Raw genomic sequence first — 13,962 nt, 5'->3', positions numbered from 1 at the left:
AATGTTGTTGTTATTAGGAGTCAGATGCACTTAACCTGCACAATGGGAGTTAACTTAAGAGCTCAGTGTGAAAACAATGCCCATTTGTTTACTTTTGCTGGCATCACTATAAAGGCAAAGTTTTGGCTTCACAAAACTCACTGTGTGCTTTTAGTTGTCTTGGATTGTACCGTACAGCAAAAGAGGAAGAAAATGCCCTGCCAAATAATGAAAACTGAGGCCAAAGCAGCAATAAATGATGCATATATTGTGATATGCCACTGCCTTTTGTATGCACAGCTGCAATGATAACAAGATGGATCATATAGTAAGCAATTGCTTAAAGAACAAGGAAACACCTTCTATATTTTAGACAGCAGGCTATTCAGCATTGGCCACAATGCATTTATAGCACATGTGGTTAATACTACAATGAATAACTGGAATACCAAGGCAAATTTGCAAATGATTTTTTGCTATGCATTTTCAGCTATCTGGATTGATGAAAATCTAGTAACCTTAGCTTCTCAAAATCACAAAGTAGCCTTGGTTTGCTTTCCCATTTGGGGAATTTCTAGAGCAGCTCAGATATCTTTAAAAGTTAGTATGTTGAACTTCGGGGAATATATCAAGGGGAAAAGTGGTTAATATTTTATGAAAATCCAAGGCTCACACTTCAATAAACTCTAAGATCCCTGCACATAAATAGTGCAAGCTCACATAAGGGAGAGGCTTGCAACAATAGACTAAAATTAAAAACTTGATTTTTAATCTATTTTTTTATTTTACATTTGCCACATTTTTCTCTAGGGAATATCTTGGAGCACAGTCCGATATATGATTGGAGAAGTACAGTATGGAGGCAGAGTCACTGATGATTATGATAAGCGTCTTCTTAACTGCTTTGCAAGGGTAAGAAAACAGGATGAAACAGATTCTAAGCATAAAAAAGCTTCAAATGAAACTACAGAATGGTTTTTAAATCATCTGTCAATATATTAAGGCAGCCGCAATAAGCAATACATCTTCTGGAAACAGGGCTTTGCTGGACACCTGCCAGAACTCCTACTGCAGCAGGGGCCTATTGCCAACCTTTGTTTCCTCCTGGCCTTGTTGTCTTCCTCCTTTTGCTGGTACTGCAGGTTCACCTGCTCTTTGTACAACTGGCAAACTTGTTTATAGGATGCTGCTCCTTCTCCTTGAAGGAAGCCTGGGCCAATGCCAAATGAGTGGGCAGTGGAAACAAGAGGGAAATGGGCCCTTCAGATTACCTTGCCTAAAGATTTCCTGAAACTTAGAGCCAGTATTGCTAGAAAATTAATGCTTTTTGATTTTGGATGCTGTATTTCTCTTAAGATCAATGTATTAGAACCTCGTTGTAGCTAGACTGAAGAATATGCCTCTTTCATAGTTGTGGTTTTAAAAAGGAAACTCTCAGATGGTTTAATGAGTGAATGATTTACACAGTTGAGGTCTTGGTGTACTCCAATAGTTTGGCTTTAATTATCCTCTTCATGGAATAGCTGATTTCTTTCTTTCTACTTGAATCACATAAATCCAGCTCTAATCCATGTACTATCCTTACAGTGGTTATTTGCGACCTTAACTGTTAACATTTCACCATTAATTTGAATAGGTCTGGTTCAGTGAGAAGATGTTTGAGAACACTTTCTGTTTTTATACTGGATATAAAATCCCAGTCTGCAAAACTCTTGATCAATATCATGAATACATTTCAACTCTCCCTGCCATGGATAGTCCTGAAGTCTTTGGTCTCCACCCCAATGCAGACATAACGTAAGTAGGTCTAACAAGATGACATTCAAGTTTTTAAAAAGGTCTCTTTAGTAACAAAGGACATTTTACTGGAAATTTCAGAGTCTGAATAAATTGAAAATTTAAGGAGGCTTTCCTTGACTTCCTAAAGATTAAAGATTCAGGCCAATGAACATATACCTGGGACTAAGCTCTGTTTAAATCACAGTGACTTACTTTTGAGGTGGCATGCATAGGATTGTGCTGTAAAGTATAGATCTTGAAAATTGTAATCAGTGTAATTGTGCTATAAACATAAAGCATTTCCCAAATGCTCAGGCTTAAAATTCAGCAGCACTTTTGTCCCACCTTATTATATTAAATGATCTAGTTGACACTTTTACAAGCAGAACTTAGATTAAACGGATTGGGAAAAAAGGTAATAATTTTGAACTTCTCAGGAAGTACTTCTAGTTTAATGACAGAATTTCAGTCTCCTCTGATAAGCAGTTTCAAATAGAAATGAAATGCATGTGAGCATCTTTTCACCCTTAGCAGGCTGTTTGTTATTTTCTGCTTCAAAAATTGTACAGCTTATTATAGGATATAATCCATCCATGATATTTCATTTGTCTCCTTGTGATTCATTTAATTCTGTTATGAATTATATAATTTGCAAGATGTTCCTACTTAATATTTAAGGATTATTAAAAATAAATTTAAATGTCTCATTTGTATTACTATAAAAGTTTAAACAGCTTGTTTATATTTATTCCCTTTTTTTTGTCGCTGTGCTCCTTGACTTTCATTACTAGAGTTTGTAGATCATTTGCATTTTCAGCTATCAGAATAGTGTCAGGCTGTTGATGTTTCTTCCCTCAATTTTAAAATCATGGTCATCTTCCAATCTAGCTTCCTTCAAAATTGATTCTGCAATGTAGATTGAGTAAATAAGGGGAGAGTATACAAGCCTTGCCTCATTACTTTACCAACCTGAAGCCAGTCTGTTTTGCCATGTTCTGTACATACTGTGGTTTCCTGACCTGTATATAAATTTATCATGACAGCAAATACCCACTAACTGTACTTCTATCTTGTGTGCCTTGAGCTTCAGTTTAGTGGGCCTCATTCAGTCCATTCTTGTGATGATAAGAGGGGGAAGGACGGAGGGAGCTTTTCATATAATTGCCAACAGCCTCACAGACAATGGTGCTTGTTTGTTTGTTTGTTTGCTTGGTAGATAGATTATGTGACATTGTTTTTGACTTCATCGTAACTCAATCCATCCACCTTGCTGCTGGTCATCCTCTTCTTCTCTCTCCTTCCACTTTTCTCAGCATTAGAGCCTTTTCCAGAGACCTGGGTCTTCACATAATGTGTCTAAAGTAGGATAATTTGAGCCTGGTCATTTGTGCCTCAAGTGAGAACTCTGGGTTGATTTGTTTGAGGATCCATTTGTTTGTTTTCTTGGCTGACAACGGTATTCCCAGGAGTCCCAGAACACCAAAGTTCAAATGTGTCAATACTCTTCCTATCCTGCTTCTTTAAAGTCCAGCTTGGCTTCCATAGAGTGTCACAGGGAATACCATGGCTTGCATGATACTGACCTTTGTGGGTATAGACACATCACGTCATTTGAATATCTTTTCCAAGGTCTTTGTGGTTGTTCTGCGGAATGCTAGTCTGCGGCATATTTCTTGACTGCTTGTTCCTTTACTGTTGGTTGATCCTAAAAGGCAGAAGCTCTCCATCACTTTGATATCTTCATTGTCAATTCTAAGGCTGGTTGTTCTACCAGTTGTCATTACTTTGGTCTTTTTATATTTAATTTTAGTCCCATTTTTTCATTGTGCTCTTTGACTTTTAGGCCTAGGGCTTGCAGATCCTTTGCATTTTCAGCAATCAGGTTAGTGTCATCAGCATATCACAGGTCATTGATGTTTCTTCCTCCAGTTTTAAAACCATGCTTGTCTTCTTCAAATCCAGCTTCATTTAATATATATTCTGCATATAGGTTGAATAAATAAGGGGAGAATATGCAACCTTGAAAGACTCCTTTGCCAACCTGGAGCCAGTCTGTTTTGCCACGTTCTGCCCATACTGTGGTTTCCTGACCTGTGTATAAGTTTTTCATAAGGACAATGAGATGTTCTAGGATTCCCATTTTTCTGAGCACTTCTGCAGCTTGACATGATCAGCACAATCCAAGGCCTTTCTATAATAAATGAAACACACACTGACTTATTTTTGGTATTCTTTGGCTTTCTCAATTATCCAGCATGCATCAGAAATAATATCATGTATTCCTTTGCCTTTTCTAAAGCCAGCTTGAATATCTGGCATCTTCCTTTCCATGTAAGGCTCTAATATGCATTGGATGATCCTAAGCATTATTTTGCTAGCATGTGGAATTAAGGATATTGTATGATAGTTTGCACACTATGTTAAGTCTCCTTTGTTTGATGCTGGAATGTAGATTGACCTCTTCCAATAGGTTGGCCACTGTGTCATTCACCAGATTTTCTAGAATAGTTTGGTTAGAACCTTTACTAATTCTTCCTCTGTCGCTTGCCATGTTTCTGTCAATATTCCATCCATTCACGTAGCCTTCTCACTTGGTAATGACCAGAGTGCTGATCTAGCTTCATCTCCTAGTACTAGATGTTCTTGTAAGTAGAGAATATCTTCTAATCTATCTTGGATGTTGACACCTCTACTGTACACAATTTCAGTATACTTCTTCCATCTTTGAATTGGTTACTATCTGTCCATTGGTGTCCTTTAGCATACCTATTTGAGGTTAGAACCTCCTGAGTCCAGAGATCTTTTGGAAGATTTTCCTTGTTTTTCCATGTCTGTTTCTATCTTTGGTGTCTTTACAGATATTGTTTTAATACTGCTTCTTGTCTCTTCTAACAGCTCTCTGAAACCCTTTGTTAAGTTCCTTCCTGCAATTTTTGTCTTTCTTGGCTTCTCTTCACTTCTTGGCCATTTTCCACAATTTCATTCCACAGTTTTTCTGGTTCCTGATTAATGAGGTTCAGGAATGGGTAGCTGGAACGACTTTCACGCCTTGGAATGACTATACTCTTGGCATACACTTCCACTCCCAGCTTCTTTATTTATCTCTCCCAGAAACACCCCCTCTCCCCACCATGACAAGGCAGCTGCAGCAGGACTTGCTGTGGGGGAGGGGGAATAGCTTTGATGTTTGGCATTGTACTACAACATGTATTATCATTTTGATGCTTCATATTCAATCATGTGTATGTGGCCTGCAGTTATATCCCTGTCTTTGAAATTCAGGAATTTAGGAAGTAGCCCTAAAATGTAAATATTGCTGAATATGTATAAGCTGCCCATTTGTGGCTTGCCAGATGCTGCTGTCATGAACAGCCCCTCCCTACTGATTGGTCAGAAGCAGATAATGAAGGATAATTAAGGATATTCATTTATTTATTTATTAGATTTTGTCTACTACCCAGATCACTAGAACTTTGGGTGGTTTATAACAAAAAGAAAAAGGCAGAAAGAAAAAAAAAATAGACACAATCACTAAAAGAAATAAAAATTAACTAATAGTTGTCCAACAACTGTACTGTGGGTTGAGGGTCCTTTTTAAGCAAAAGGAGAGATATGGCAACTATCCTTCCAAAGGCAGCATATTCCAGGGTATAGGAACTACTACTACCAAGAAGGCCTGACATTTCATCCCAAGCCATAGACTTCTCAAGGGGGGCAGTGTCTCAATAGGTGACCAGACTGGATAGCAAAGTATGCTTGGAGGAACAGTCCCTGAGATACTATATAAGGTCTTATGGGTAATACCCAGAACTTTGAATTTGGCACATAAACCTACTGGCAAACAGTGCAGCAACCTAGAGAATAGGTGGAATTCTACAATATTGTATTTCTACAGCTAGTAGCCTTGCCACCACAATCTGCATCAGTTGCAGTTTCCAAGTCATCTTCAAACATAGCCCCATATAAATTGTAATAGTCCCAACTGTGTGGTGATCAGGACATGAGCATTTTGGTTCAGGTTGGATTGTAATTGGCAGTCAATGATGACATCCCATTATTTATTTATTTATTTATTACTTTTATATAGCTGCCCATCTGAACCAAACTCTGGGTGGCTCACAACTAAAAAATAAAAACATTAAGACCAAAAGACCTGGCACCACAGCTAAACTTTCCTATGCAGTCCAAAACAAGTTCTCACCCTATCCCAGTGCTTGGGGGAAAAGCCAGGTCTTAAGTGCTTTTCAGAAGGTTAAAGGATGGGGGCCTGCCAAACCTTAGGGGAAATGGTGTTCCATAGAGCAGGGGCTGCCACAGAAAAGGCAAGCTTCCTAGGACCTATAAGATGGCAACATTTAAGGGAAGGTATTAGGAGCATGCCCACCCTATCCAATCTGGTAGGATGGACAAGATGTCCTTAGGGAGAGGAGGTCCCGCAGATAACCTGGTCCCATGCCATATAGGGCTTTAAAGGTAATAACCAGCATCTTGAATTGCACCCAGAAGGAAACTGGGAGCCAGTACAGCTCACCCACAACCACAAGGACTTGGTCCACTTCCTCAGGATCAACTGGCTCAAACTCCTCCCAGATAACAGGGCTCAGACATGTCTCAGTCACTTCCATCTGCCCAACTGGAGTCCAACTTGGAGCGAAATCAAGTAATTTTGTCTAGCAGATGTTGGGCATTTGTGTCACTTCGTCTCTCAGAGCTGCTTGATTGGTCTTGAACCCTGGTTGAAAGGGATCCAGATTTATTTGTTTGTTACCTTCTCTGATCACATTTTAAGGCCACCACTTGCTGAACAACTCTGGGTGGTTTACATAATCCATTTATTTTAGATAATCCATTTCTTCAAGCATCCTCTGTAGCTGATTCCTCATCACCTTCTCAACAATCTCATTTGGAATGCTAAGAAATGCTTGATGCAGCAGCTTTTTAAAAAATATTTTGCTATATGAACAGAAGCTATCATCCACCATGCACAGTTAAAGAACAATATACTGAAGAATTTAAATGACATTTCCTGTTTGAGAGGCTAGCATGTAACTGTTTGGGGAATCTACAGAAGCTTTAGTTTTTTCTCCACAGGTCCTTTCTTTACCTCAAATTTTATGCTTTAAAATTTAAATATAATATTGAAAAAACATTTGGAGCGGTAATACCTCCCTGAGTTTCCCAGATTAAAAATGTTTTCAAAGCAATGCTGAATTTATATACAGAGCACATGTCTAATATCTGCAGATTTTGAAGACAGCCCGGCCAAGAATAACAAATTGTTTTCAAATACTCCAAAGCACTTGAGGGCTCCACACACTCAAACCTGGAAATTAGCCTAACTAAAAGTTTCCAAGTTCCTCCTCTTCAGACAAGAGGATGAGGAGATGGTAGGGGAAAGGATACAAGACAGAAACCTGCTGAGATTTGTGCTTAGTATTATACATGAACACAGCTGTGGATTTATTTTTTTTTACTAATAAATGAAACTGTGTGTATCACAATAATATGGGCTGCTAATTAGCCTTGCCTGTTTTAAAGTCTCAGAAATAAATCATACCAAAGCCATTTCTGGTTACATTCAAATGTCATGACCAATCATGGTTTGATCAACTTCAGATTGATGAATTTGTTGTCTTTTTTCCAAGTGCCAGAATAGCAGGAACCGATTGAATTGTCTGTGACTTTTCAGTGTGGGTCATTTATAACAATCCTATTTGACAATTTACTGTTCTTATAAGTTCTGACTTTATTACATATCATTTAATATTCCTTTCAGATACCAGAGTAACACAGCAGCCGATGTCTTGAACACCATTACCAATATTCAACCAAAAGAAAGTGGAGGTGGAGTAGGAGAAACTCGAGAAGCTATTGTGTATAGATTAGCTGAAGACATGCTTGAGAAACTGCCCCCTGATTATGTACCCCATGAGGTAGTTGTTCTAAAGCACATACGAGCATGAAAATATTAATCCATAGGGGTAAACTCCTTGAATTGCTTAAGTGTGCTGAAAGGAAATTTTCTTCACATCCCCTTCTTTGTATGCCAGTTTCACACTTCTGCCCTTGTTTGTTTAAACCAAGGATGGGCAATTTTTCTCTAGTTAAAGCCCATACTTGCCTCTGAGTGCCACAGGGATATCATGGTTGTGTGATGATATAACTGGAGGGAATGGACTAACATTTGAGGGAGGGTGTGAATTTCACAGTTGTTATTATGTTTTACAATTGCTTTTATAAAAAAAAACTGGCTGAAAATTATATTCTTTGTGGTCAAGCATCAGCAGTGGGGGTGGGTTCTGGAGGATTGCCAAAATGGCTCTGTTGGACTACATGCAGCAAAGAATTCAACTTTGCCAAAGATCACCTAAATAATATTGCAAGATATTAGAACTATCTTTTGTGAGATGGAAGTGAAACTTCTATTTATTTATTTATCCATCCATCCAATTTATATGGCTTCCCATCTCAGCAAGTGACCCTGAGTGGTGAACAGAATTAAAATAAAATAATTGTGAAGCATGAAGGTGGGGTTATAACGGCTTGAGGCTGTTTTGCAGTCCCAGGCCCTGTATGGCTTGCAATCATTTAAGGAAGACTGCAATTGACTCACCTTGGACCATATATTCATTCCTCTGAGAGCTTTTCACAGGATAGACATTACTGATCCCAGCAAATGGCATTCAGTATGAAGCCACTTGGATGGTGTGATGTGGCTTAGCCAAATAAAATGTGCCAACCCTTTTCTTTTTGCTTGATTGAAAGAACAGTATCTACTAACTCATATTTTAAAGGGAAGCTGAAACGACCACTCTGACCCCAGACCTCTGGGACTTTGGACACTTACTAGTATCTGGTTCTCTGTTTGGGGATTACCATCAGAGCCTCAATCTGACCTGGAAATGATTCAGGCTAAGTGCTGACCTCTGCAACATTATCATTGGAACATTACCTTGTTTTAAAATGTGCTATCAGCACTGCTTGGTTGAGAGCCTGAGATTAAATATGGATTCTCAAACCTCTTAGTATCTTAGTTCCAAGGGGCTTGTCTTTTTAATTGTCTACAGCTGTTGTCTTTTCAAATAGCCCTTCTGTTAAAAAGAGCTTAATGTTAATGAACAAGAGGCAAAGGAGAAAGCTTTGAAGGCAAATGATTTCCTAAACCTATCTCTGCTTCTTTTGTTTGTTTGTTTGTTTCTCACTTCTGCTGTCTGGGCAAAGCTGCTTCTTTCTTAATTCATGTTTTTGAAAACATTTTTAATTAAAAAAGGAGTGTCTTCCTGAGGTGATCCAGATCCCCCCCCCAAAAGACATCATTACTTGATATCAGGAAATAAAACTAGAATGAAGATAGTTCTACTTCAGAATGAATGAATGAATGAATGAATGACTATGAATGAAATGCTTTGTCCTGCTTTATAACCCTCCTTTTCCAATCAACCTGAGTAGGACTTTTATTTTGCAGAGAATAGTTTCCCTGAATGCACCCATATTGCTTTAGCTGAGCTCTAAATCTGCTGTTAGAAGAAATTCTTGGGTGCTGTATAAGCAGGAAATTAGTCCCTTTATGATGTTAAAATAGGAATTTGGCTGGATATGTATCTAATGACACTACCATAAGGAAAAATTATTAGCTAATCATTTACCAATGAGAATGCTTCCCTTGATTCCATATATCATATCAAAGGTCATGTGCATCCCTAGATTATAATAACTTCAAATAACTGAGCATATTAGTGAATAATTTTCATATTTATAGTCAAGATGCTGCAAACATTGGCACATCTGTGATGCCATTTAAAACTCCAATGAATTCTTCAAGGGCAATGAAAAAAAGATGTTATAAGATTCACCTGGAACAGATATGAAAGAATAATACAAATATTAAAGCTGTAATTTCTCCTCCCTCTTAAAAAAAGACCATAAAAGGTTTATTAAATGTAATACATATAATACTGTTGTTAGTTACTGTACTTATTTCTCAAAATTTAATAGGTACTTTCATTGTCAGCAACAATTGCTTACAAATCTTAAATAAACATAAGAATACAATAATTGTATTGCCTTCTGCTAACTGGATAGTCATTTCCATTGTATATCTGAGCTTGGGTGATCATAATGTCTACTGATTTAAGACACATTTCACTGAGGGCTGCTCCCAGACATTCTCCATTAGAATTCACGGTGGCTGCATAGAATTTCTTCATGAAATTTATTCCCTGTAGCCATTTGAACACATAGAGGAATACTTGAGTTCTACAGGTACATTTGGTTCTATAGTAGCATTAAGGCACTTTTCTTTTTTTAAAAGAAAGAAAGCACAATACGTTTCTGGACTGAACTCTTAATTTACTCTTCATAATCTCCTGTCTTTATTCTCACGTATTCACATGATTCCTTGCACATATTTTCACAACACTCCAACAAACCAATATCCAAAGTTCATCAGGGCCAGTCCTATTGTTAGGGTGAGGTTGCAGCTCAAACTGGTGTACCATGAAAGAGCAAAATACGTTCGTTGTCAAGGTTATTATCGATGTGTCTTTGATTTTCTGCCTCCAGCACCAAATGGGAACTATACATTAGTCTGGGAAGAGGAGGAGGAGGAATTTGCTGGTTTACAATGCTGATGCACATGAACATACAGGCAAATCCTACTGTAAATAGGAAGACTGTTGCCTAAATATTCTTTATTTGGGATAAAACTATCCTAAATGCTTTACTAATAGACTTGCTTTCTCTTAATTACTTGTATTTAGGTAAAAGCTCGTTTAATTAAAATGGGCCATCTTAATTCTATGAATATTTTTCTTCGCCAAGAAATTGACCGGATGCAGAAAGTCATCAAAATAGTCCGAAACAGCCTCCTTGACCTTAAACTAGCCATAGAAGGAACTATTATTATGAGCGAGGTAATCAAATACAGTATTATATATTAACTATTAATTCTGAAATGAAGATATTTTCTATTCAAATACACTAAGACATGCTTTCTTTTTCACTTCTCTAGAACCTAAGAGATGCTCTTGATAACATGTACGATGCTCGAATTCCTCAGCTTTGGAAGCGTGTATCATGGGATTCTTCCACCCTGGGGTTCTGGTTCACCGAACTTTTAGAGAGAAATTCCCAGTTTCGCATTTGGATCTTTGAAGGAAGGCCACCTGTATTTTGGATGACTGGATTTTTTAATCCTCAGGGTAAATATGCCGTAGATAAAATGAATAATATGTTCTGTTGTAAAAGCACAGCCATGTTAGTCTATTAAAAGACATAACCTTTCCATTTCATTTGATTCATTCTACCACATTCATACAGAAGTAGGGGCAGGAATCCAATATATACTGTATAATAAAGGACTTTTTTTTCAATTGAATGGTGATAAATTATAAATTATTGTTCAGGATTTCTGTTAGATTCATGTGAAGGTCATATTTCTCTTGTTTATTTGAACAGTCCAGTGAGTATAGTATCATTTAAGCCATACATATTAAATATATACAGTTCTTTCTAAAACTGGTAAAATGTACAAAATTGTTTCATATAGGTGAAAGTCAATATGCATAAACTGTTATCAAGGATTTTCTCCATTTTGATATATATTTTATTAGCAAAAAGCATTTTATTACAGCTTTAAATTACTAATTTAGCCAATTTGTTGTATCAAACGAACAAAATTCTGCATTTCATAAACTGATTAAAAAATACAATGGTTCTTTTGAGGATTGCATTTGTAATCTTATCCTGGTCGTGGTTAGAGGATTATCTTACCTCTTATTGGCACCTTTTTTTATTCACAAAAGACATTTAGACATTTTTTGGAAGAGCAAGGGGAAGATAAACAATTGTAAGAGAATACGAGCCAGAAGACTGGAACAGATAATGAACTATTTGCTATCATCAGTGGTTTAAGGACTCTTGTGATGAACTGATGCACTGTACAATTCTTCTAAAAGTGTATTGCTGTATTTCCTTCTTTATCCAGGTTCAGCCCTCAATTTAAAAGCATTATGCTTCTCTAGATGTAAAATACAATCCAAGACCCTAGTCCACATCCAGACCAGCAGCCCATATACAGTTCATGTTATAGTAAGGTGATCAGTGGTCTTATTAATTACAATCTTTAATTCTTCAACTCCTTAGCTCTAGGTGTTGCTATTATTAGTTCAAAAATAAATAGCACTTGTTACAATATGTAGTTCCGTTTTACTTTTCTTGCTTCTTTTTATTTATCCATATTTTGTGTTAGGCGATTTTGGCTGAGGATTCTAGTGGTTCTTTTTTTTTTTTACATGAACATTTTAGCCACAAAACACTGCAGTATAAAAATGTATACAAGAAAAAAGTTGCGCTAAACTTGTTTTATTCTTTGACCCATTTTACAGGCTTTCTAACAGCTATGAGGCAAGAAGTTACAAGAGCGCATAAAGGCTGGGCTTTGGATACAGTGACGATACATAATGAAGTGCTGAAACAGGTCAAAGAAGAAATCACTGCAGCCCCTCCTGTAAGTAAACCACTGATATATCCTTTGTTTGCATTAATTTCCAAACCTCTTCTGTGTTCGGATAATTCTAACCTGATTTTTTTTTAGAAGGGTTGTTTGTACTTTAGATTTTTCAACAGCGAAAGAAAGAAAGCATAAGCGCTTTCACTTATGATGCCCTGACATGCTCATTTCCCACCTTCCACCACCAGAGCAGCAAAGATGGAAGAGGGAAATGGAGGAGGATTACACCACTGTAGTAGAAACTTCTGCAGATTGATTTGCTTCTGTTGTCTGAGGGGGAACTTTGCAGGAATTGTAGGATTCTGCAAGGCATTTTTCTTATTGCATTCTGTTCCTGCATTTTCCTGATTCCATAATATTTTTGTTAAAGTGTTCTCAGATATGGATATAGGTATAGGTATAAATGTATTCACACATATCCACAATAAGAAAAATGTGTATTAGGGAATTAGACTATACAGTTAGAGAACATGCCTAGATAGAAAGATGGATGGAGCATTAAATAGGAAATTCCATTCATTCTCACACAAACACATAAAAGGGAAGGAAAAGAGAAAAGCCAAAGAAGTATTTCGATTTTCTTCAGTAAACTCAAATACGTGAACATTGTCTATTATCATTCAGAATGTTATAGATTGCTTTACTTTTTCAAGTTTTGCTGGTAAATTGCTTTACTTTTTCAAGTTTTGCTAATTATACTATAGCTTATGTTGAACAGGTTAAATCGGTCAAGCTATGTTGTAATATTAAAAGCAGATACTTTTCTAAGTAATAAATATCCATTCTTTTCACACAGGAAGGGGTATATATTTATGGATTATACTTGGATGGAGCTGGATGGGATCGACGTAATAATAAGCTCACTGAATCTACAGCAAAGATTCTTTTCACTTTACTTCCTGTTGTACATGTATTTGCAATAAACACAACAGGCCCAAGAGATCCTAAACTCTATGTTTGTCCCATTTATAAGAAGCCAAGAAGAACGGATTTGACCTATATCACTGCAATCTACTTACGAACAACTGTATCTCCTGATCATTGGATACTGAGAGGAGTAGCTCTTCTGTGTGACATTAAATAAATTCTAATCCTTGGGCTACAACAAAAACACTAACATACGAAAAACTGAAGTACACTTGGGCACACTAATTAATTTTTCCTCATGATTAGATATTCTATTTCTTCTTCCTAGCAATTCTGTTTTATATAATTATGCTTTGTTTCCTAGCCACATTAAATCTTATTGTCAAAATGTAAATTCAGTCTTAGTTTTGGTCTTTTTCCCCTTTCCATGATAATTGTACTTTTTAGCTAAACTTACTATAGCATTTAACTTTTCTGGGACGAGTCATTGGAAAGTTTGTTGGAACTAAGTTTCCAAAACCATTCGTATTTCCTTGGGGCCCAAGTTTTAACTGGTTTGTGAATCCGGCTGCCTGCTAGAAGCCATAGAACAGCATATGCCAGTTTTGGAGGTACCTTGAGGAACAAATTTGGGGAGATGTGTATTTTTGAAAAAGGCATTGCAAGCTACAGCTCAGTTACAACATTCTTGCTTTTAAGCAAGTTTAGCTGGATTGAAATCTAAGGAATTAAGTCAATGGAAAAGAAACATTTCTTTACATGAGCTGTAAACTACAGCCATTATATGCATAATGATGAAAGCTGCTATTGGAACAAATTTTACTACA

General features: G+C 36.9%; 1 protein-coding gene across 1 annotated transcript in view; it reads left to right on the top strand.

Moving 5' to 3' along the window:
- Positions 1-13,429, top strand: part of DNAH8 (dynein axonemal heavy chain 8) — a 167,049-nt gene extending 153,620 nt beyond the window's left edge. The window contains exons 84-90 of the mRNA XM_063290292.1: positions 790-891; positions 1,616-1,776; positions 7,535-7,691; positions 10,518-10,670; positions 10,769-10,958; positions 12,144-12,265; positions 13,065-13,429. Coding sequence (XP_063146362.1) covers positions 790-891; positions 1,616-1,776; positions 7,535-7,691; positions 10,518-10,670; positions 10,769-10,958; positions 12,144-12,265; positions 13,065-13,352 — 1,173 coding nt within the window. The 3' untranslated portion in view covers positions 13,353-13,429. The remainder of the gene's footprint in view (positions 1-789; positions 892-1,615; positions 1,777-7,534; positions 7,692-10,517; positions 10,671-10,768; positions 10,959-12,143; positions 12,266-13,064) is intronic.
- Positions 13,430-13,962: the final 533 nt, after the last annotated feature.

This window comes from Candoia aspera, chromosome 1, assembly GCF_035149785.1.
Source record: "Candoia aspera isolate rCanAsp1 chromosome 1, rCanAsp1.hap2, whole genome shotgun sequence".
In the NCBI taxonomy this organism is placed as follows: Eukaryota; Metazoa; Chordata; class Lepidosauria; order Squamata; family Boidae; genus Candoia; species Candoia aspera.
The sequence above is the reverse complement of the archived record's forward strand: the minus strand, read 5'-3'. Positions and strand labels throughout refer to the sequence as shown.